Source organism: Brienomyrus brachyistius, chromosome 21 (assembly GCF_023856365.1).
Source record: "Brienomyrus brachyistius isolate T26 chromosome 21, BBRACH_0.4, whole genome shotgun sequence".
NCBI lineage: Eukaryota > Metazoa > Chordata > Actinopteri > Osteoglossiformes > Mormyridae > Brienomyrus > Brienomyrus brachyistius.
In genome coordinates, this window is record NC_064553.1 from 4,663,099 (window position 1) to 4,684,394 (window position 21,296).

The 21,296-nt window shown below is 43.1% G+C and overlaps 2 protein-coding genes and 1 long non-coding RNA gene across 4 annotated transcripts; 2 read left to right on the plus strand and 1 right to left on the minus strand.

Moving 5' to 3' along the window:
- Positions 1-10,902: 10,902 nt before the first annotated feature.
- LOC125717097 (C-C motif chemokine 20-like) lies at positions 10,903-12,265 on the minus strand. Its single transcript, XM_048990072.1, has 4 exons — positions 12,120-12,265; positions 11,777-11,876; positions 11,538-11,618; positions 10,903-11,387 (listed from the first exon to the last, which is right to left on the minus strand). The coding sequence occupies exons 1-4, from the start codon at positions 12,196-12,198 to the stop codon at positions 11,339-11,341; spliced, it is 309 nt and encodes a 102-aa protein (XP_048846029.1). The 5' UTR covers positions 12,199-12,265; the 3' UTR covers positions 10,903-11,338.
- Positions 12,266-17,230: 4,965 nt separating this feature from the next.
- On the plus strand, positions 17,231-19,194 carry LOC125716710 (C-C motif chemokine 26-like). The gene is made up of 4 exons (XM_048989333.1): positions 17,231-17,455; positions 17,799-17,907; positions 18,692-18,769; positions 18,919-19,194. Exons 1-4 carry the CDS (start codon positions 17,383-17,385, stop codon positions 18,938-18,940), a joined length of 282 nt encoding a protein of 93 aa, XP_048845290.1. The 5' UTR covers positions 17,231-17,382; the 3' UTR covers positions 18,941-19,194.
- A 598-nt stretch (positions 19,195-19,792) lies between these two features.
- On the plus strand, positions 19,793-21,296 carry LOC125716722 (uncharacterized). 2 transcript variants are annotated; one of them, XR_007384394.1, is made up of 4 exons: positions 19,793-20,077; positions 20,576-20,754; positions 20,960-21,091; positions 21,217-21,296. It is a non-coding gene; the product is annotated as an uncharacterized LOC125716722 (long non-coding RNA). The 2 variants fall into 2 exon arrangements; XR_007384393.1 differs by having other exon boundaries at positions 19,794-20,077; positions 21,231-21,296.

Here is a 21,296-nt window from a genome sequence, read left to right on the forward strand (position 1 = left end):
GCTGTGGTTTGCACAAACCTCCAGGAATCCGTGAAGCAGCAGAAGTTGGTTCCCATCGGAAAACCAGCCACATCTGCGGCCTCTGCCCAGATTCGAGGGCAGCAGGCATATGGGGAGGGGGGCTTGCCCTACCCACTTCCCCCGAATGGTATCAGACCCAGCAGGCAAGGGGCCATTTGTGTTCCAAGAACGAGCCCTTATCTGGGTCCCACCCAGGAGCAGAGCCACTCCCCCACCATCCAAGCCCAGCCTCGCGCCCTCTGCAACCGACAATCACGTAGCCTGTGGGCTACAGATACATTCTGGTGGGGGATGGGGGTGGCGGATGAGGCCCGGACGCACAAAGCCTCTTTATCAATATAGCCTGCGCCCCTACTTGACCCACGCCTCTGCCCGCAGTGACCAGCTGCCCAGCATAATTACATCACGCTCATTTGTGACCCATCAACCATGCAATTCATTAACCTCACTGTGGATGCAATGGCGGAACCCAGCTACAATTATAACCTAAAAATAGCAATAGTTGGTACAATAATATCAAAATCAACATTAAAGATTAATATGGATAGTATTACCGTAACTATAATTCTATCATTGATGTTGCTTTTGTACGTTCTGTAGCTTGGTGCATCAGTAGGTGGGACTGTCCTGCTGCACCTGTAAGGTTGTGTGTTTGAATCCCACCGCTACTTGGCGTGTGTAATTGGCACTTTCTGTCTTTGTGCTCAGGATTCCTCCCAGTACAGGCGGCCCCCAGGTTACGAACCGGATCCGTTCCCTAAGTCTGTCTTTAAGCTGAATTTGCAGGTCGGAAAAATTATAATGAAGTAACATAATAATACATAATAAAAGCAACTGCGTTCTGTACTGTACCGAAAGCCGGCAAACTGCTGAAGCAACGCGGAATTTTCATAAGCATCACAATTTAGTGATTGGGTTGGTTTTTGCGAACTACTCTATTTAATGCGATTTTTAAAAATATAACAGACTTTATGGCAGTTTGTAAATGCGAGCGTTCCATAAAGTGGATGGTCTCAGCAGGGGGACTGGCTGTAGTGCATAGTGTGTGATAGTGTGTGTGCCCTCAATAGTCATCTCTTAAATTTAGGGTAATACTGTAGTACCTGGGGGATGATTTATTTTCTCTTTGTTTTTGGAGTAAATTGAAAGACGGTCAGGCAGACAGAGAGGTGTAGTATGGCAGACAGAGAGATGTAGTATGTCAGACAGAGAGATGCAGTATGGCAGACAGAGAGATGTAGTATGTCAGACAGTGAGGTGTAGTATGGCGAAGAATCCAGACTGTGTTGCTAATTTCTACACTGGATCATAAATCATAGTCATATCTGTGAACACGATCCCTCTTTGACACCTTTCACTCTTTGGCCTTTATTCACCCTTTTATTCCCCCGTCCTGCACTGCCAGACCCTGCCACGGCCAGCTGTTCAGGCTGGCACTCGTCGGGCTTTGCAAACACGTGCTTTCTTCAAGGCCGACATCGGAGCTGCGAGCGCCACCTAACAGCGGGACACTCGCCAGTCGGACGTTAAATCAAGGGGTCGAAACAGAATGCTGAGAGAGAGAGAGAGGGGCAGTGACTGCCATGGCCCTGAATTGAATGCTCGTGTGATGACGGACCGTAATCCTCTGGGGCTGACAGCAGCTGTGGAAGCTGAGGTTGTTGGTCATGTGACCCAATTCCACCACAGGTATATAAATGGCCAGCTATAGGGGCACCAGGGTCACTGGGGGAATGATGTCCCTCTTTGAAAGAGGAGTGTTTGGGTTTCATTTGCATTACTATTCCAGAAGAAAATAACCGAATATGTACGCCTAGTTATTATAGTTAAGTTATTTATCAGAAGAACAACCCTCCTAAGGTTAAATTATTAATTCTTTTCCTTTTGATGTGTACCTTAGTTCACCTTATCTTCTGTTTTCTGTCATATGTTTTTTATATATGAATTATACACATATATGCATAGAGTGAGAGAGATATTGTTAGATAGGATGTCTTATTGCTGTTGACAGCCAGGAGTTTATCATCTTGAGCTCTGTACTTTTTATCATATGTTGTTTGTCTTTGATACCTCCTGAGACTGTCCTGTGGAAAGAAGGCTGCTTATAATTGCCTTATACAGTCACATGGTCATCAGCCGCCTACTTTTGTTCGGCCGACGGGCCGCGGGGTTCATGGAAGGGTGTGGTGCTCCGGAGAGGCATGCTGTTGGCTCAAGTCCACCCACGACCCCAAAGGTGCTCCAGCTGATGGGGTATGTGGAGACGTTGCCGGGAAGACGCAGGGCTGCAGGACACACCTTGGCCACCGGAGACCCCCCAGTTATTCCTTTTTATAACATCCGGTTTGTAGGAAGTGCACATACTCCTTCTGGTAGTCTGGGCTTCCTGTGTTCCAGGCCGTGTGCCGTCTTTGTTGGCCCGAGTCTAGCCGACGCCCCCTGAAGTCGACCTCCAAAGGGCTGCTGCCGGAGCAGAACGGGCTGGGGTCCACTGAGTCTGCGTAAACGGACCTCAGGCCCGGGGCCGAGCGGCGGTGCAGAGCTGTGAGAGATCGGCGGTCCTGCCCATGAGAGGTTGATACCATATCTACCCCCAGCAAACCTGCTCCATCACAGCCCGCCTGGGACAGGATCAACCATTCTCCAGCTTCACAGACACATCCCACCGAAGTGAATTGAATTTAGCTTTAGCTGCCATTTGTACAAGGACCCTTAGAATGTGTTTCTTCCTTCACGTCGCACCTTTGCTCTCCCTTTTATAAGGTATGTAAAGGAGGTGAGAGCAAAGCTTGGGGTCAGATCACAGTGTCAGCTGTCCATCCAGCCTCCCTGGAGTACTTTTTTTTTTGGGGGGGGGGAGTCAAAGCTTTGCTTAAGGGCCCAACAACAATGCAGTTACTCTGCCGAGCACAGGATTCAAACCAGCAACCTTCTGATCACACACACACACACACACACACACACACACACAAACACACACAAACATACGTACACTCGGGTATACCAATCCTTATGGGTTCCGCTCATTCACTTCTGTGGTAAAAATGCTAACGCTAACTATAACAACCTTAACCCCCACCCTGCCCTGACCATAACCGTAAGTAACCAAACAAAATACAAGAGTTTTTGCATTGTTAGTTTTTTCATAGCGGTCACCGATTTTTATAAAATAGAGTTACGATAAACGGATATTTATCACGTTATGGGGACATTGTGTCCCCATAAGGATAGGTGTACCCACTGACATACACACACACACACACACACACACACACACACACACAGTATGTTCACACCTTTGCTGTTAATGGGTGGATCAGCTCCATCTTTTTATTTTAAACGAACGCCTTCCCTCAAAGCTTTCTGACTCATTAATAAGCTTAAGGTTTTTCCCAGCAGTCCCTCCTAATGAGTCGAGATCCGCCCGTTTGCTCGCAGCTCTTTGAAACCTAATCTCGTGAAGCCAGAGGGTCTGTTCCCGCCGGCAAAGGAAAGAATCAAAGAGAAGGATAAGTCCATCAATGCGACGGACCCCTTTGTGCTCAGGGCAAAACCAAACACCGCGAGTCTGTTCAAAGGGTCTTTCAGAGAACACTCTTCCTCGATGGTATCTCAAAAAGCTTTGCTCCTTTTTTTAGTTTTTAGCATTTCCACATATGAAGTGCTTGGATCACATACGGACTTGCTGTGATCAATCGGGTCGCAGAGTGCATAACAGACACGGCGGGACGCAGACGGGAAATCGCTGGCGATTGGTTGAAATTACTGTTGCGATAAGAGGTTGCGATGCACCTGTAAGTAACATGTAGATTGCAAACAGGTGCAATAAATGCATAAGACTAAAACAAGATACAACATAAACTGATACGGTGCAAGTGATGAGACAGGAAGTAGCGGCTACCATAGTAGGGATGCTAGGTCATTTCTGGGCACACCAGCAGGGGGAAATGTGCATTCCAGGAGGACAACATGCGATTCTACAAACATAGTCAGGAATGGGAGTTATATTAACAAAAGCTGAGAAACACAGTGAGACATGCAGTATATAAGAGCTACGATGAGCATATGATTAACAATGAAGGGATAAGGCTTTGCTCTGTCAACTAGGGTCAAGGAGATGTGCCTGTACTTTGATGAGGCAGGAGCAGGTGCTTCGGGTGTAATCAGAGAGTAAATCAGGCAGCATACGGCTACAAGGACCTTGTGCTGGGAAATTAATATTCTAGGTTTGTTTTTATGATGGCACTCTTGTGTTACTCAAGTTGATGGTAATTTTGGACCCCTGCGGTTAGATCATTAGGAAAGGAGTCTTCTCAAGACGTCTGCTAGTAAGTTCCAGGCTTACGATACGACACTCAGCTGAGGATCTCGTGGCTGTCATTGCCAAATTCTGCAGGGGTGTGAAGCTGGAGGAGAGGGGAAGTTGCTCTGGCGTAATGAAGAACTTCGGAGATGGCTTTAAGTGTCGCCTTCGTACGGCGATCAGGTTAGTAGCTTGAATGGTGTTGATCTGAGAAGTCGTCCAGGACAGAGAAATAAACAGTTGACTCGCAACGACGCGTTGTAGCATTTTAGAGAGAAGTCTAGGAGATTGATTTGTAGCTGGGACCTGAATTTGGGCTCAGAAATTGCTTTCTGATCGCCTCTGGGGGGAGGATTGAGTGACCTCTGCTGGTTTGATCATGTCATAACTGTTGAAAAGCAGCACCAATGGAACTGTAGTCCTGAGAAGTCATAATGTCTGTAAAAAATTTTTCTTTACATTTGACCGTTTATGAAATATTGACCTAAACATCACACATGTTAACCTACATATAAAGCTACAAAGCCTACCTCAATTAGCACAGGTACACCCAGGACTGGATCCCAAAGCAAACGACTATTTAAGTCTAAATAAGGTTGGAGTACAAGAAAAAATGTAATAAGTTAGCATATGCTTTATCCAAAGCAATGCACATTTTTGGAAGGGAAAGCATTTTGTGATTATTGCGTTTATTATGGTTATTATGATCATAATAATTACAGAGTGGATAATGGCACTGAAGAGGCTGTTTGTTTATTACTACCCAGAAGGCCACCTGATCTCCTGTGCATGCCAGGTGGGCTGACAAGTCTGGGCAGGGGGCCCTTAAAGACGGGAGAGCTTGCGGAGAGGGAACAGTGTGGGGTGCCACACGTGCGTGGGAAGAGTACCCACAGAAATCCCAGGGCTTAGACTCATTCCCCATCCAACTACCCCAGATTCAGATTTCTAGCATCCACTAATACCGCTGGTAGACCTCTTTCACGCAGCAAAGCCGTAATTACTACTTTGTTCCTTCATTTTCATTTGTCTCTTGTTTATTTCTCGCAGCCGACGCTATTGGACAGCTGTGGGGAAGGTAATGTGGAATTCCTCGATCTGATTGGCTGATTGCTGGAAGTCCCCTTGCGCATGTCACGGTCTCCCACCAAATAAATAGGAATGATCTGCAGCTACAGGTTAACGGGGATGGTAGGACTTCTTCAGTGAATTGTGTAGTGAGAGGGGACATGACTGACTGCACAGATGGGGACCACCCACCTAGATTCATGGGAAGGGGTATCTATCTATCTATCTATCTATCTATCTATCTATCTATCTATCTATCTATCTATCTATCTATTAGTGATGGGCAGATCTGGCAGGCCTAGTCATGAAAATTAACATTCTGATTAATAACGAATGGGTTGTGTGTGAGTGATATGTATCGTAAATAAGGAAAATTTTAGTCACATCCTCTAAAATGTTAACATATTTTATCCTTCATTTTATGTCAGGTATGAATTAGCAGACTAGACTCTCGTTGCAGGGTTCATTTGTCTTAAGCCGCAATGGATGCAAAAAAAGATCTGAATAAAAATCAAATAAGGAGAATTAAAAACAAAAAAGGAAGGGTCCTGCCCATTTTGTTATGTCAGTTCCCTTAGTGGCCAACAGGTGTCGCTGGTCATCCCTGTGTTTTTAGCTTCTAGTGCAGGGGTCTCCAATTCCGGTCCTGGAGAGCTACTATACAGTAGATTTTCTATCCTACCTGGCTTCTGATGAGCCACACCTGCTCTCAGGTAAATACCAGGAACAGGTGTGGCTCAACAGAAGCCGGGTAGGAGAGAAAACCTACTAGAAAGTAGCTCTCCAGGCCCGGAGTTGGAGACCCCTGTCCTAGTGTGTTTCCCAGCTTCCCAATTTTTCTCGATTGCTTTGGCATATTTCATGAAACATGCTTAACATTCTCAAGACTATAAGAACGTTTCTCAAAACAGTTCATGCATATAGCACAATGCTTAGGTGTACCTGCAAAAGCTAGAAACTCACCCAAAACAATTAACTCGGGTCTCAAAAGCGAATTCCTTCAACGAATTAGTCAGTGCCACCACAATGAAAAGTACAATCCGCATCATTTTAACTACGAGTCGAAATGCTTAGATATATAGTCAGTATGTCAGTATAAATCCGCTCCTGAGCTCCAATATTTCGAATGATAGTCGGTTCCAACTTCCCCATTGTCAGTGACTGATCATTTTCTTTAGCAAACTTATACTTATTCGTGTCAAAGACCCCAGTTTCAACATCGTATGGCTCAACATTATACTACGGTAAGTTCGCTAACGAGAAAATGCACTGGCATGCACGATCTCAAGACACAGTACAATAGCAAACGAGAAATGTCACACAGCACTGTGTAACACAAAAAAAATGGCAATGCAAGAAAACAAAATCATGCACTGAAACACAACAGTGCAAAATATATAGAATATATCTCTAAATCATTCTGAAAGCTTGGTTAACGGTTTTGCATATGGTGACTAATACGATGATCACATACATGCATAGTTTTGGGTGTAAAAGTATTACAGTGCTAAAGTACATTATCAAAACATTTGGAAATTTGTGTGTAGCGATGGGAAACGATGTTCTGCTGTGCAAAAGTGACATTATGGTGTGGGGATCACAGTTGTTGCTTTGCAAATGTTAATTGTGATTATAGTCTCCTTCTGCAGGCCTCACGTGGCTTTTTTGGAATGTAAACACTCCGTTTCCTTTATGACTAAGACAGCACTCTATGTATGCTGCTGCTATAATTATTGTCCTCTTTCTCCAGGGTGTCAGCTGATGTCTGTCTAACTGCAATAATGATCTTTAATGTATGTCTTCTGCTCTCCACAGGAGAGTAGAAAGTGCAATGTTTTGGAGTACATGAAAGAAGTATTGATTCATTAAGAAGAGATTCATGAGTACATGGAATACTTGGCTCTAAGTACTGAGGCAAGTGCAGCCTGTTTCCAGAGATTTAGGGATCATCTGTAAATAGTGAGATTGCATGAAAAGAGAACCAATGAAAGAGTCCCCATCAGCCATACTATTGTCTCTCTTTGCGATCTTTCTAATTTAAATCATTTTTTGGCCAAGTATGTTCACACATACTGGGAATTTGTCCCTATCAGTGGCTCTCAAACACACAGTATAGGCACAGACCCCGTAACAATTTTTGTGTGATAGTCTGTGTTACAGTCTCACTTCCGCATCATTTCTTATTGCTTTACACACATGCTTTAGTACACATATGCAAATGGTTTTGTATAATTGTCATCATTCGGCACAATTATCAGTTGCTTTAGTAGATAATGCAATGTCTTCCATTGCAACAATTTTACATCCGAAACTATGTATGTGATCATTGTGTTAGTTATCACATGCAAAACCATGAACCCAGCTTTCAAAATGATTTACAGCTTTTCTCGGTAGCTTTGGGGGCATTTTCTCGAATGACAATTAACATTTGGAAAACAAAAAAGTGCAATACCCACACAGCAATGTGGCTTCTGCACAGCAGAACATCATTCCTCATTGCTTCGCATACATTTTCAAACGTTTTAGTGCATGTGCGTGACACTCTAGCACAATTGTCATTTGCCATAATTGTCAGTTGTTTTAATCATGTTAGGTAAAATAGATTAGCAGTTACTCAGTGTAATATATATATTTTCCAGTATATTTCTTGATTTTGAACAACCGCTGTAATAAGTTTGCGCCTAAAACTATATAGGAAAGTGATGCAAAATAGTACGATTTTGTTACAGTTTTATCCTTCCATGCCATTTTGCTGTTCTTGTGTAATGCGGTGTTGCGTGACATTTTGTTTGCTATTGTACTGTGGTTTGAGAGCTGAAGAAGTCGAATGTGCATGCGAGAGCTTTGTCTTGCCAGTCAACTTTGCACACTGCGATGTAGAACCTTGTTATATTGAAACTGGGGTCTTTGACCAGTTTGCTAATGAAAACGAATCGGTCGGTGACAAGGAGAGATTGGGAAATGACCATCATTCAGAATTGCGGAGCTCAGGAGCAGACTTACACCGACATACTGACAATATATCCAAGCATCGTGACCCTCATGGGGAACACGTTTGGCACTATGTGCATGAGTGGTTTTGAGAAATGCTCTTATAGTCTTGAGAACGTTTAGTATAATTCATGAAATGTGCCAAATCAATAGCAAAAAACATGAATATATTTTGCTTTCTGTTCGATCTGTTTGTTTGCTGTTCAACTTTTTGCAGTGACCTAGAAGTGGGAATATCTACTACTTCCTCTTGAGGTTTGTGTTGTTCGCATCCCCATTTTTCTTTGCATAATGCGCAGCCAGACACGTCTCGTTGTGTGAAGAGATTCTGCGAAATTTTCTCTAAGTATGTCAAACCCAAACGAGGTCACCTGCAGCAGATCGCATACCGTCGCGTGAAGGCCTGATCTCTGATGGGTCAGACTGAATTTTTTGCCAATCTCCCACTGCTTTGTTGTGACTCCCAAAAAAGGAGAAGTTTGAGTACATAAATAATTCTGAGAATGTCCTAAAGGGAAGTTTGGATTTTATAAACAGAAGAACACCCCATGGGTGATTTGTGAGTGTGACCCCTATGAAGCACGTTACTGGTACCGTCACAGGAATGCGACCTATTGTGGGATTGTGCGGCTCAGTGGGTTCTAGATCTCTGCCTAGAATGTTGTGGGTTCAGATCCCATGGCTGTCAGAATAATCATATTGCGTGTTGGATCCATAAACAAAGCCTTGAACTCTGACCCCAAACCTTGCCCTCGCATATATGCGTGTCTGTGTCTCTCAAGGAGAGCAAGATGAAAGAACTGCTGTGCACCGGGATTCGTACAAAAGGTGAATAAAGGCGAATCTGCATATGATGGTGAATACAGTGTATTTCTGGCATTCATCACAAACAGGAGGATCAGGTAGTTCTTCAGCTGAATTGATTCGCATTGGATGGGACTAGTCATCTAAGCATTTATTAGTTATGTACTATGGCATCTGTCTATGGGCTTATAGGGTATCATCGACAATTCAGTGGCATAGAAAAAAAATCACTGTATATGCAATGCATGGGACAACTTTCCTCTTCCCTTTGTGTAACTTATATATATATATATGAGTGGCATCGTTTCAATCTGCACTACAATCAACAAAAGCTTTTTCTGTTCTGCAACTAGCTAGTAATATATAGTTCTTGCACTATGTTAATTTATTGTTGTATGACGTCTTCCATTGTCTCTTCTGTATAATTGTCTCCGGTTAATGGTTGTATTGTTATTTTCACTGCTATATCTACACGAGGTGTTTCGTGAAGTTTTTCTCTTGTACATCTTGTAATACTGTCATGCACTTCGCGTTTGGCACTGGACCACAAACAAGTGTGATATGTGCGCACATACTGGCGATGAAGTGAGTCTGATTTTGATACATTAAAGGAGAAAGCGGACACTATTGACGTGGCTGGTCTTACCACATTCACGACAGTAGCATTAGGGTTAGCATTAGCATGGTGGACTGGCTTAAAGACATGATGATTGAATCCCATTGAAAATGTATCCATTAAATTGCTACAAAGTACAGTACAAGAACTGGAGGTTTATCACATACATACGAAGTGAAGAAGCTGTTCAAATAAGCATGAAATAAATTAAAAGGAAGGCATGCAGGCTCATGAGGGTGCCCTAACCGTGACCTCATGGAATAGGCCGGCGTTACATGATTCGTTGGCATCCTACACATGTGGGGGAGCTGATACCGAGAGCCTGTAATGATGAGTGTGTAATTGAGGCCTAGCATGACTCATTCGCCGTACACACGTCTCCACGCCACCCCTGCAAACACTTTGAAGTCGTGGTCTTTTAATAACACCCAACCTTCATCTCAGGGCCCGTGGGTAAATGTCAGCGTGTTCCATCCGCTTACTGGGCCTTTCTGCTGACGGCTCCGAACCCCTTTGGCTCCAGGCCCAAGCCGAGGCTGAAATGGTGTCGTTTTAAGGTGCATTTACATTTCACTGCGAACGCCCGAGCGTCTCTAAGCCCATCAGGTATTTTTATCGCTACATATTTGTCAACAAAAGCTTTTACGGTTTTGAAATTAGTTCATATTTAGGACGTGCTTTCTCAGTTTAACACGTTTATCAAAATCGTCATCGCTCATTGTTTTTAGTATATTTTAATTTATTTGGCAGCTGTTTTGTCTGAAGCAACGTCCGTTTTTTGAGAAGGAAGGGTCAGGAAGGGTCAGTTGTTCCTGGAACAATTGGGGTTAAGGGTCTTAGTCAAGGGCCCGACGGTGACATCACTCTGCTGAGCCTGGGATCACAGACACAGCAGTCTGTCCACTGAGTCACCCATGACCCACAGACCTCATTATTATGCTATTTTGACAAATCTTTCACCGATATTATCCTCTCCCCAGCAATGAACATACGATATGAAGCGTTGAGAAGTGAGTTCCCCCATTGTTTTGGATGTGGTACCGCCATGACATGTGCAACACAATTGTCCCTAGAAGGTAATGACTAAACACAGACTAAATACTATAAAACATGTTTATTCAATGAACTGCAACACAAGTAGTACAAAGGCACACGGCGATCACCTCAATGGCTAAGAAAAGAAACCTTTTTTTTTTTTAACTCACATCGAGGGACCAAATGATATACATGTATACATTTATATATACGTAAGATTCAATGGAATCATACCAGATTAGCAAGACTCAGGAAATAGTGCAAGACACGGAATTCTCATGGAAAACGTTTGTCTGTAATATCTCAGATAATGTCAGAACATTTAAATATAACCTATGAAACCAAAAACTTGGTTAAATTATATTGCTTTGATCTAATTCTAGACCATATATTTCTAAGTAAAAAAATGTGGAAAAAAAATGGCGTGAATAAAAAAGAATATTGTAAAAAAAGCAAAGCACATATAAAGAAAAAAAAAAGTCCATCAGGACGTGTGGGAATTACGCCGTCTGGGCGGTGCTGTTGTCTCTCATTCTTTTCACGGCTTCCCTATAAAAAACAAACAGAAAACAGACGTTAAACAGACGTTAAATGTTAGTTCTGCTTGCGGAGAGCTTCACTCCGTCACTTTCGATTCTCTTTTCGGGAATCCCAGGAGTAGCTGGGCCGCATGGAAGGGGGGGTGGGGTCACGACTCACCTCAGGGTCTTGATCCGGTCCAGTACCCAGGATGCCCTGGGATCAGCACATAACTGTTTTCTACCTTTGTAGGTGTGGAAACTAAAAGACATAACAATGCATTAACATGGGGCGGAATTCATGTGTTTGTATATGTCTATCAAGTCATTCATATTAACAGAAAAATAACAAATATACAAAACAGTATATGTGTACATATATCTGTACATATCTATGTTTCTGCCTAAGGAGGTACTTACATAACAGCATTGATGTTGCATCTTCCAATATCCTTTTGTATCGACACTCCTTTGATGTTCATGATAGGTATCGGGGTCCTTGAATATTTTGTGCAGCAAACTGTCACAATAAAGAAAAAAACAGCAAATGTCAAAAGTTTAAACAGAGATACAACTGAGCATCGGAGGGGATGACGTCCCGTACAGGGCTTGTTGGACAATTAGGCGAAACACAGAAAAATCATTTAAAGAAATATTCATTTTTTTTAACTGTGAGTTTGTGAAAAGAGAACCGCAGGGGGAACGAGAGGATCTTGAGGTCAGGAGCCAAAGAAATAGGTCAGGTGAGGTCGGCGGGGCGTACCGGCAGTCACTGGCGTGTGGAGCAGACAGGCGAGCAGAAGCAGCGCGAACGAGGCAGCCGCCAGTCTAATGTGGGCCATCGTCTGTGTTCGTCTTCTGAGAGGTGAAGCTGGAGGGCTGCTGCCCTGCCCAGCCTTTATACGCGGCACGGAGCCGGAACCAGCCCCTATGCGGAGGTTTCCAACTGAACTAAATTAAGAATGTCCAGCCACGAAATTTTCCCCTTTCCAGTGCATCACTATGCTTTATAATTTCAAACACGTGTCACAAGTTTACATAGTTTGAAAACTAATAATCAATTCCTTGATTTTTTGGAAAATCATTTAGGTCACCCTTAGTATTTGAGAAGTATGAAATCATAACATCTGCACTGTGTTTTCATACTTTTCACCTTTCAGAATTGAAATTTTGAAAAATGCCCTTCAAAAGTGATTTGAAAAATCATACCTCATATGTACTTGTACTATATACCACCAGAGAATGGTAACATTACAGGCTGTTTTAGTGTTTTTCTCCATTAGATACTAACAATTAAGACAACAATTAAAATCCTGTGATCTATTCATTAGGTGGAAAAATTTGTAGAATCTTAAGATAAAGCTGCTGCACGGTAATATTTTCCTGAAAGACTGAAACATGGTTTGTGTTTGTCAAAGCCTAATATTAATCTACATATGAGTTGGCTGTCTGCTCATTTTTAAACATATTAAAATGTAAATATAATGAGTTTTATATAAGCCTCAAAAGTGGCACTGATCTACAGTTTAATCGACTGTAACTGAATGTTAAATTTTAAAATTAAAAAATTTTATTTACAATTTTTCCAACAGAAATAAGACTGATTGTAATTTAATTTTGAGAAGGACATATGCTCAGACCATATACTAAATAAGAATGGTAATTTTGTTAATGGATACTGCATACATACAAGAATATATAATAATGCATTTTATTTTTATTTGTTCCAGCAAGTCACAATAGTCTCTCAGTAGCAGTGTTTCCAAACCCGGTCCTTGGGGACCCTCAGACAGTCCACATTTTTGCTCCCTCCCAGCTCCCCGCCAGAGATTCCACATTTTTGCTCCCTCCCAGCTCCCTGCCAGACAGTCCACATTTTTGCTCCCTCCCAGCTCCCCGCCAGAGATTCCACATTTTTGCTCCCTCCCAGCTCCCTGCCAGACAGTCCACATTTTTGCTCCCTCCCAGCTCCCCGCCAGACAATCCAAATTTTTGCTCCCTCCCAGCTCACACAAAAACATGGATTGTCTGGGGGTCCCTGAGGACTGGGTTGGGAAACACTGCTCTATAGATTTGCAACAAAATCCGGCCTGGTCATATTGGCGTTTGTTTGTGTCACATCTTCTTCTTGATGCTTTATGCTGCTTATTCTCTGTTCTCCAACTTGCCTTCTAGTTGACAGGGGACTCCTCCAGAGAAAAGTGTTCCAGTCTCTGCCCCCGCACTCTGTGTGAAGTTGTTTGTTTTCCATGCGTTGTTGTGGGGGTTTCCTCAGGGTTCCCTGACATCCCCCCCACAATGAACTGCAGTTCTCAAATTGTCCAAACTGCGAATGGTTGGTTCTCTGCCCTGGGATATTCCGTCTTGCCCCCAGTTTTTCCAGGATAGGCTCCAGACCCACATGACCCTGTATAGGATAAGTGGGTATGAATCAGCAGATTGGTTATTAGTTAAAACAGTGATGAACCATTAACAGCTTATTTACTAACAGCTATAACCAAATTGCTGTTATCATTCAGTCAATCTTCTTTTCATTTTGAACAACCACATTTCAGATACGATCAACCACATCCTCAGATGCCAACGATGCCACTGTTTTAAATTCCATCACGACTAACTGTGCTTGATATTTAAAAGTTTACTTTTTCCTGATATCAATAAATGCTAAATAACCAGGCATATGGGAGGACGGGGGGGGGGGGGGGGGGGGTGTACCAAGAGTACCCCCCACCGCAGTGGGTACATTTCACAGTAGGTATGATGTTCTTTTCTTTTAAAGCTTCATGTTTCCTTCTGTAAACATAGAGCTGATGTGACTGGCCAAAAAGCTCCAGTTTGTCTCATCAGTCCTAAGGACTTTATCCCAGAAACGTTGAGGCTTGTCAATATGCCTTTTGGCAAATCCCTTTCTTTTTAAATGTTTTTCTGTCAATAGTTCAGCGTGCTGCAGACAATGATACCAAACAACACAGTAGCACGTTCTTTCCTTTAAATAGGCTGAATGGCTGATGAAAAGCTTGAAGGCGCCTGTGATGACTAATTAAGGTTAAACACTAGGTTTGAAACAAATTGAAATTCCATAGAATTTCAACAAAATCCGCCTGGTCATATTGGCGTTTGTCTGTGTCACATCTTCTTTATGCTTCTTATTCTCTCTTCTCTTACTTGCCTTCTACTTGACATGGGACTGAACTCTTATCTGCAATCTGTGGTATTTGTCACGCAAGATATTTGTCATAAAGATAGGATAAGATAAGATAAGATGAGATAAGATGAGATAATACCAACAAATCTCTCCATACTATTTTAGCCCGTCTTTCTAAAATAAACAACAAATCATTTATTTTCACGATTTTATTGGTTTACTGTATCACACATTAAAGGCATGCAGGTATACATTACTTTATGACTAACTGAACCACTTTTCAGGAGAAATGAAATATTGTTTCAATTACCAACATATGCCAACAAATTTGTCCACATCTGCATATGTTAAGAATAAAGCATATTCAAAGAAAACGTTATTGTAACGTCGTGTATGTCATTTATCATGCTTCCGTATCATGATCTGACTGTTGACTCCCCCCTGCGAAGACCATAGATTCTTCTGGAATTCATTTTATTTATATTTTTAAAAGTTAAGTTGTATTCACATGCACATGGTGGTTGAGCACATGCAGTTCTCAAACAGTTTTTTTTTTGTTTTATTTAGGTCAGAAGCACGCTGCTCTTTATCATGTCCTTCAGAAGTGGAGCACCTTCATTTCCTCAAAGCAAAATGGGTCACGGTGGAGTTGGGTTTTTCCTTTACCTCGCTACAAAAACTTTCCCTTCAACCTGAGGTTTGATCTTTCGTAATATAATTTCAACTTAATATATTTTGTGGCTACAATCCTCCCCACTCACTTCAGTTCGGTATGATTTACACAAAAATTTCCCTTCAAAAACCTCAACTTCTTTATAAGGATGCAATTTGACCTACTGAATTATGTTGCTCTCGGTGACCAGTACAATCTAAGCGGATTTAGTGTTTCGATTGTTTGGACGATGGGGTCAAAATTTGGATTCACGCTTTTTAGAAACATCTTTCCGCTGCGTTCCCTTTCTTTGTCATATAAATGCAACTGGAAGACATAGCTTCATACAAACGCTTCTCATCAATCTTTCTGACGTCCAAATTCATTTGTGATCAGAAAGAGAATTATTACACACAGTTCTATGGACTGGAATGCAAGTAAACATATTCAGTTTTGTATACATAGTAAATGTAAACAGTTTTTAGTGACACTTCTAAAGAGAGATGGCCGGCCTGCTCAGAGGAGAGAAGGGGTCAGAGGAGAAGGTAACCTAACACTCAGAGGTGGAAAGTACTACTCAACTGGTTGGTTGAAAAAATATCCTGGTCTGGATTTTTACTTTCTGGACCTGAACTTTCCACCCCTGCTAACATGGTTTTGTGGGGTTACAGACAGAGGTGGGTAGTTCAGGTCCAGAGAGTATAAGCCCAGACCCAGATTTAATTTCAAACACCCAGCTGAGTGCTCTGTCACTATGACTTTATATTCAACAGGCTGGTTGAAATGAAATGTTGGTCTAGGCTTTTACTCTCTGGCCTTGAATTACCCACCTCTGGTTACTGAATTAACAACCTAAAAATCAAGCAAAGACGATACAAAATACTATGAAAATAGATTTACACATATCAGGGGGAGAATTGCTGCAATGCCCTGAAAATAAAGGTGTGATGTATTTTGTGTAATTGTACACTCAATTTGTTACTTCCATAAATATTTTTGTTAGGTATCCAGAAATATAGTACAACTGAATTTGGGAATATAGGCCCATTTGTCCTGACCGGACCATCAAGGGCCGTCATAGTTAGAGTAGAGAGATAGGGGGGTCTGCCCTTTTCGAGCCACCCGTGAGGCTTTCAACAGGCCTGAAGTCAGCCTGCAGACTTGGTTACTGCAGGAGGTTTACGTTTCTGTTCTGTAGTCACTCCACTGCTGCTCTGGCTCACTGTCATGTTGGAAAACTAACTTTTAAAAAATGTCTCTCCCAGTTTCAGTTTCTGACAAGGGGCAACAAGTTGTGTCCAAGACCCTGTGTTTGACACACACTTTTGACCCTCCGACGGGCTCCAGAAGAGAAAGCAAAAAGATGAAGATTAAAAAAGAACGATTCTGTGCTCGAGTGACTGATCTCTGAGTGATGAATCAGGTTCAGTTTTGAGACATTTTGTATTGAGGCCACAACTTTTGTAGACCACAAACGCCCTTTTCTACAAAAGACCTGAATCTCCAGTGTTCTCTTGCAATCTTCAGTGTAGCACTTCTCTTCTTGGCATCCTCAGGAGCCCACATCTGCATTGAGCCTGTGATGTGTTTATATGACGATTTTAGGTGACCATCCTTTGGTAAATGTTCCTTTAAAGTGGCCTTTATGGTCTCTATAATGGTTTGTGGCCCAGCGGGTTAGATTGCTGTGTCTGTGATCAGACGGTCACCAGTTCAGATACTGTGGTTTTACCACTGAGCCTTGAACAAGGTCCTTAACTCCAATCACTCCAGGGTCTGGTCGTCTCTGCTTTTCCAACTGTTTCTTGCTTTAGATAAAAGAGAATGCAAATATATCCAGTTTCTGCCTGAGGTTGGTCTGATCTAATCTACTAAAGGTCTGGTTAGTGCCTTTGACATCTCACTAACTTTATTCTCCCCCCCCCCCCCCCCCCCCCCCCTCCACATTTATACAAACGAGGAATTATTTATTAAGTATAAAATAATGCACCAAATGTTGCTCGAAAGAGGTGCCCACACGAGGCGGGGATTTCATGACAGAGCTGCCGCGTCAGCGTTCCCGCTGACCTACTTTGCCGGGAATCGGAACGTTTCGGGTTCGGCTCTCCAGAAAGCCCTGTAGAATTTCCAGCCTCTGAACGTGTATATAAGGGCTTGGAAGGGGGCCTGGGTAGCTCAGACAGAACAAAGCACTGATCGACGCAATTTCGGATACGAACATCTGAAGCAATGGCAAAGTCCGCTGTGACCATTCTGACTCTGCTTGTCCTTCTGGTGGGACTGGTCTCTCTGGGGGAGATGAGTAAGTAAGACCTGTTCCGGATACATTACGTGCCAGCGCAAATCATATTCATACAAATATACTAATGTGAAACTAGGACATCACTAAGATGTCACCGGCTGCCAGTTACACCTATGTGTTGTTTCTGTAATACCCTTAAGAAGACATCCGCCAGTATTCTGTTAGTGCAGCCCAAGAGCTTCGCCCTATGTAAACTGGAACATTTGCCACCCACTGGCAACCTGAATACCTTTCACATAAAATCAGTTCCGCTCCTGTACGATTTATGACGCTGCTCTAGGTATTCTCAACTAATTTCTAATTTCTAAAATAAAAAAAAACATAAAGGCATTTGTTTACACAGGATCTGCACGGTGCTGTACGAGGTACAACGAGAAGCCAGTTCCAGTCAGCATGCTGAGGGACTACGTTCCCCAGAGAATTACAGGATACTGCAACATCGATGCAGTGATGTGAGTAAATGAGACTCCGACAGGCGATGTCACGCAGCTGGTACATGGAAAGCCGGTAAAGGCAGAGGCTTGCAGCCATTTTGTCACTCACACACGTGCTAACGCTGTGATCCATTCGAAGTCGGAATTTCCAAGTTCCTAGTCGGAAATTTCAACTGGAATGCCCCCTGAAGTCGGAATTCCGGAGCGACCTGTGCAATCCTGACCCCAGAAATCAAGATGGCTGCTCCCTTTATCAACAGAAGTTAAAGCTGCAGTCATTTACTGTTTATTAGCACTTATGTTTGGCTCATTAAGTCGGTCACACATGTAGGACTGTCCAACTGTTATCTGTGGTCATGTTGCTACGCTATTTTTTATGCACAAAACGCACGTATTGTGTACAATGGCTAACAATAACCCGGCTGGTAACTTGGGCCTGTTTCAGAAAGTAAGATTTCTTGCTTATCCGGATGAGTTGTCAGATTTAAGGTAGCCGGGGTTAAATTTAAGTAAACAACGATAAAATTCATTTAAACTGGGGGACCTTAAATCTGACAAGTCGTCCGGCTTAGCAGGAAATCCTGCGTTTTGAGTCAGGTCCCTGGTATTGCTAAATGGCTTTTCGCCTTGCCGTACTGGAATGTGGTTAATTGATGTGTGACGTCAAGCCAGCTCCGGCTTCCGGCCTCCGAGGTAAATGGAACACAAAAGAGCCGCACCGTTTCCACGGTGACACCCTGCGAACTGCTACCTGCTCCTTGGAATGATACATGTGCTTATATGAGTGCTGTTCTGTCCACAGATTTTTCACGAATATCTCGAAAAGGGTCTGTGCCAATCCCAAGGACAAATGGGTACGGAAAGCCATGGATATAATCGAGTAAGTCTGTCCTTCACTGATGCACAGTCAGCCCTGTTCACTCAAAAACCATGTCAGGAACATGTTTATCTTTAAAACGTCACATTCAGGCTCGCATTTTCCCTAAACCACTATGGCACAATATTCTGTGTAAATAAATGTATTTGCAGCAGCAGAAAGGCTGAACCCTGAGATGACATCAGTCCCAAAGACGCCTGCCACACCTGAAGAGAATGTTCTCCTGGTTTCGATCCAGACTCATGTTTTCTAACTAGGACCACTGCTATTGTTCTGCTTTCAGAACACCCTGGTCACTCCTTTCATTTCATTTCATTTAAAATGTTTTGATTACTCTTATATCTAAAAGTCTTTACTTTTGTTCAAAATTTGATATCATTGATGATGTGAAACTGTTGAATACTGAAAATAAATATTTTATACATGGATGAAGAACTGTGTACCATTCACTGATTACACGCTTCTGACAATGAAGTAAATTTTAATTTCTTAAACTTCTCTTGCAGGGTGTAATTTAAAATTAGACTATTCTCTAGTGATTTAACTATCCTGATTTTAAAGCTTTTGGCGTAACATGTTGTGTGAGTATACTCTGCGAAGGGCTGCCCCCCTCCTGGGTTGTTTTCCCTGCCTCGTGCTTCTGGGATAGGGTCCGGACCCCCACGACCCAGAAGGATGAGCGGTTTGAAAATGGATGAATGGATGGATGGATGGTGTAAAATGTTTATATCTGACACTCTCGGGTTTAAGGAACTTCACTTAGTTTGCGAGATCACGGTAGCAAAAGGTCCTACAACATTCTTTACTGCCGGATAAGTAATACAATTATTATTAGAAATTATAATTCGATTTCACATGCTGGTAGAAATAATTCAGTATTACCGTTTCCCCGTGGAAAAACCCGAAATCGGGTGATGAAACAGATGGATAAATAGATGAATGTATGATTTTTCGCGTGTTTCTTTGCCCCGGCTGCGGCTGTAACTGTGACATATCCGCGATGCGCTTGTAGTTCCGCTGAGAGCCACCGGAGGCGGATAAGAGACAGAGGAGCGGCACCGGGCTCATCGCGGCGGAAGGGCGGTGCAATCGCTCCTCTTACCGGAGGGAAACATCCCCCGAGTCGACGGGAAGCACGTGAGCTAGGAATCGATCCTGATGCCTTTCGGTTTATCTCAGTTTATTAGCTACGTTATGGCCGTGCTGTAGCGTCGGGTTGGCTTGTACACCGGCTGGTTGCTCGGGAAGCGTACCGCGGCCCACGAGCAGCTGGGTCGCCGGCTACCGGCTTTGTCCGCACATAAAGCCCCGGTAATGCATCCGTTTGCACCGCGGTGGTTTGTGGGCGGCGTGCAGGTCTGCAGTCTGACCCATCGCCTTTCAGTTCCTTCGCTTACCGCTCGCAGTTCAACTTCTGTATTCAATTCTATAGCTGTCGACACGTCCATTATATTTTCAATCGCCTTGACTGTTATTATTTATGAGGGATGAACGTAGTATGTCATATAAATTCACCTTCCAGGGCAATTCCGAAAATGGTATAACGATCCTTATCCGTAGTTTTCCAACGCTTTCTTGTTTATTTCGCCTTCTGTGCGACGATTCATAGGTGCCGTAATGCAAGTCCAGTTTTATGGCACTTTTTAGTTCTTACTTTTTAGTGAGCTATTCATATTAACCATTATAATCTCACTAATTTTTCTAAACTAATGTTTCATTTACCTAAAATGGAAATTTGTGCCGATGGGAAAAGCAAAACATTAATGACAAAATGTTTGAAATTGTGAGCTAATTTATGTGAATTCGTAGGAATGCCGGTGACCGCGATAAGCTGAGCTGTATCGGGCGCCTTCCTGCTGGTACCCGATGGAGCAGAGCGGCAGCCTGTTCATAGACCCGGACTTTGCGCCGGCCGACTGCTCCTGTTCTCTGACTGCAGCACTCCCATCGCCAGACTACAGGGGGCGGTAGAATGGATGCGCCCGCAGGTGAGAACATCTTCAGGAGTATGCAGGCTTGTGCAAAACATTGTTTGACACTTCTATAGTGTTTTTTGGCCTGTGGTCAGATCTGATTCTTGTCTTCTGCCTTCTGGTTTTGCACATGCTGTTCTTGCATCACCTAGTAAATCTAGAGAATGTCAAAATTTAAGAGCTGGGCTAATATTTAAAATATAATAATATACCTGTCCAGGAAATCTGCTCATCGCCCAAACTCTTCCCGGAGAATCCCAAGGAAGGTCACCCAAAGCAAGGCATTCTGGGAGACTGCTGGTTCTTGTGTGCCTGCACCGCGCTGCTGAAGAGCAAGCACTTGATGGACAAGGTAGTGCTAACAGGCTCAGCTCTCCTGCTAAAATGGGTCTGTTTGTCTTTCTTCATGCTCTGCTTGTTAAATGGGGCTGGTTGGAGTTAACGTTCACCCAAATGGATTTTTATGCCTGATGTCAGTGTCGTCACTACAGGTGTTTCCTCCAGGACAGCCGCAGTGGGGCGATCGTGACTATAAGGGCGAGTTTCGCTTCCGCTTC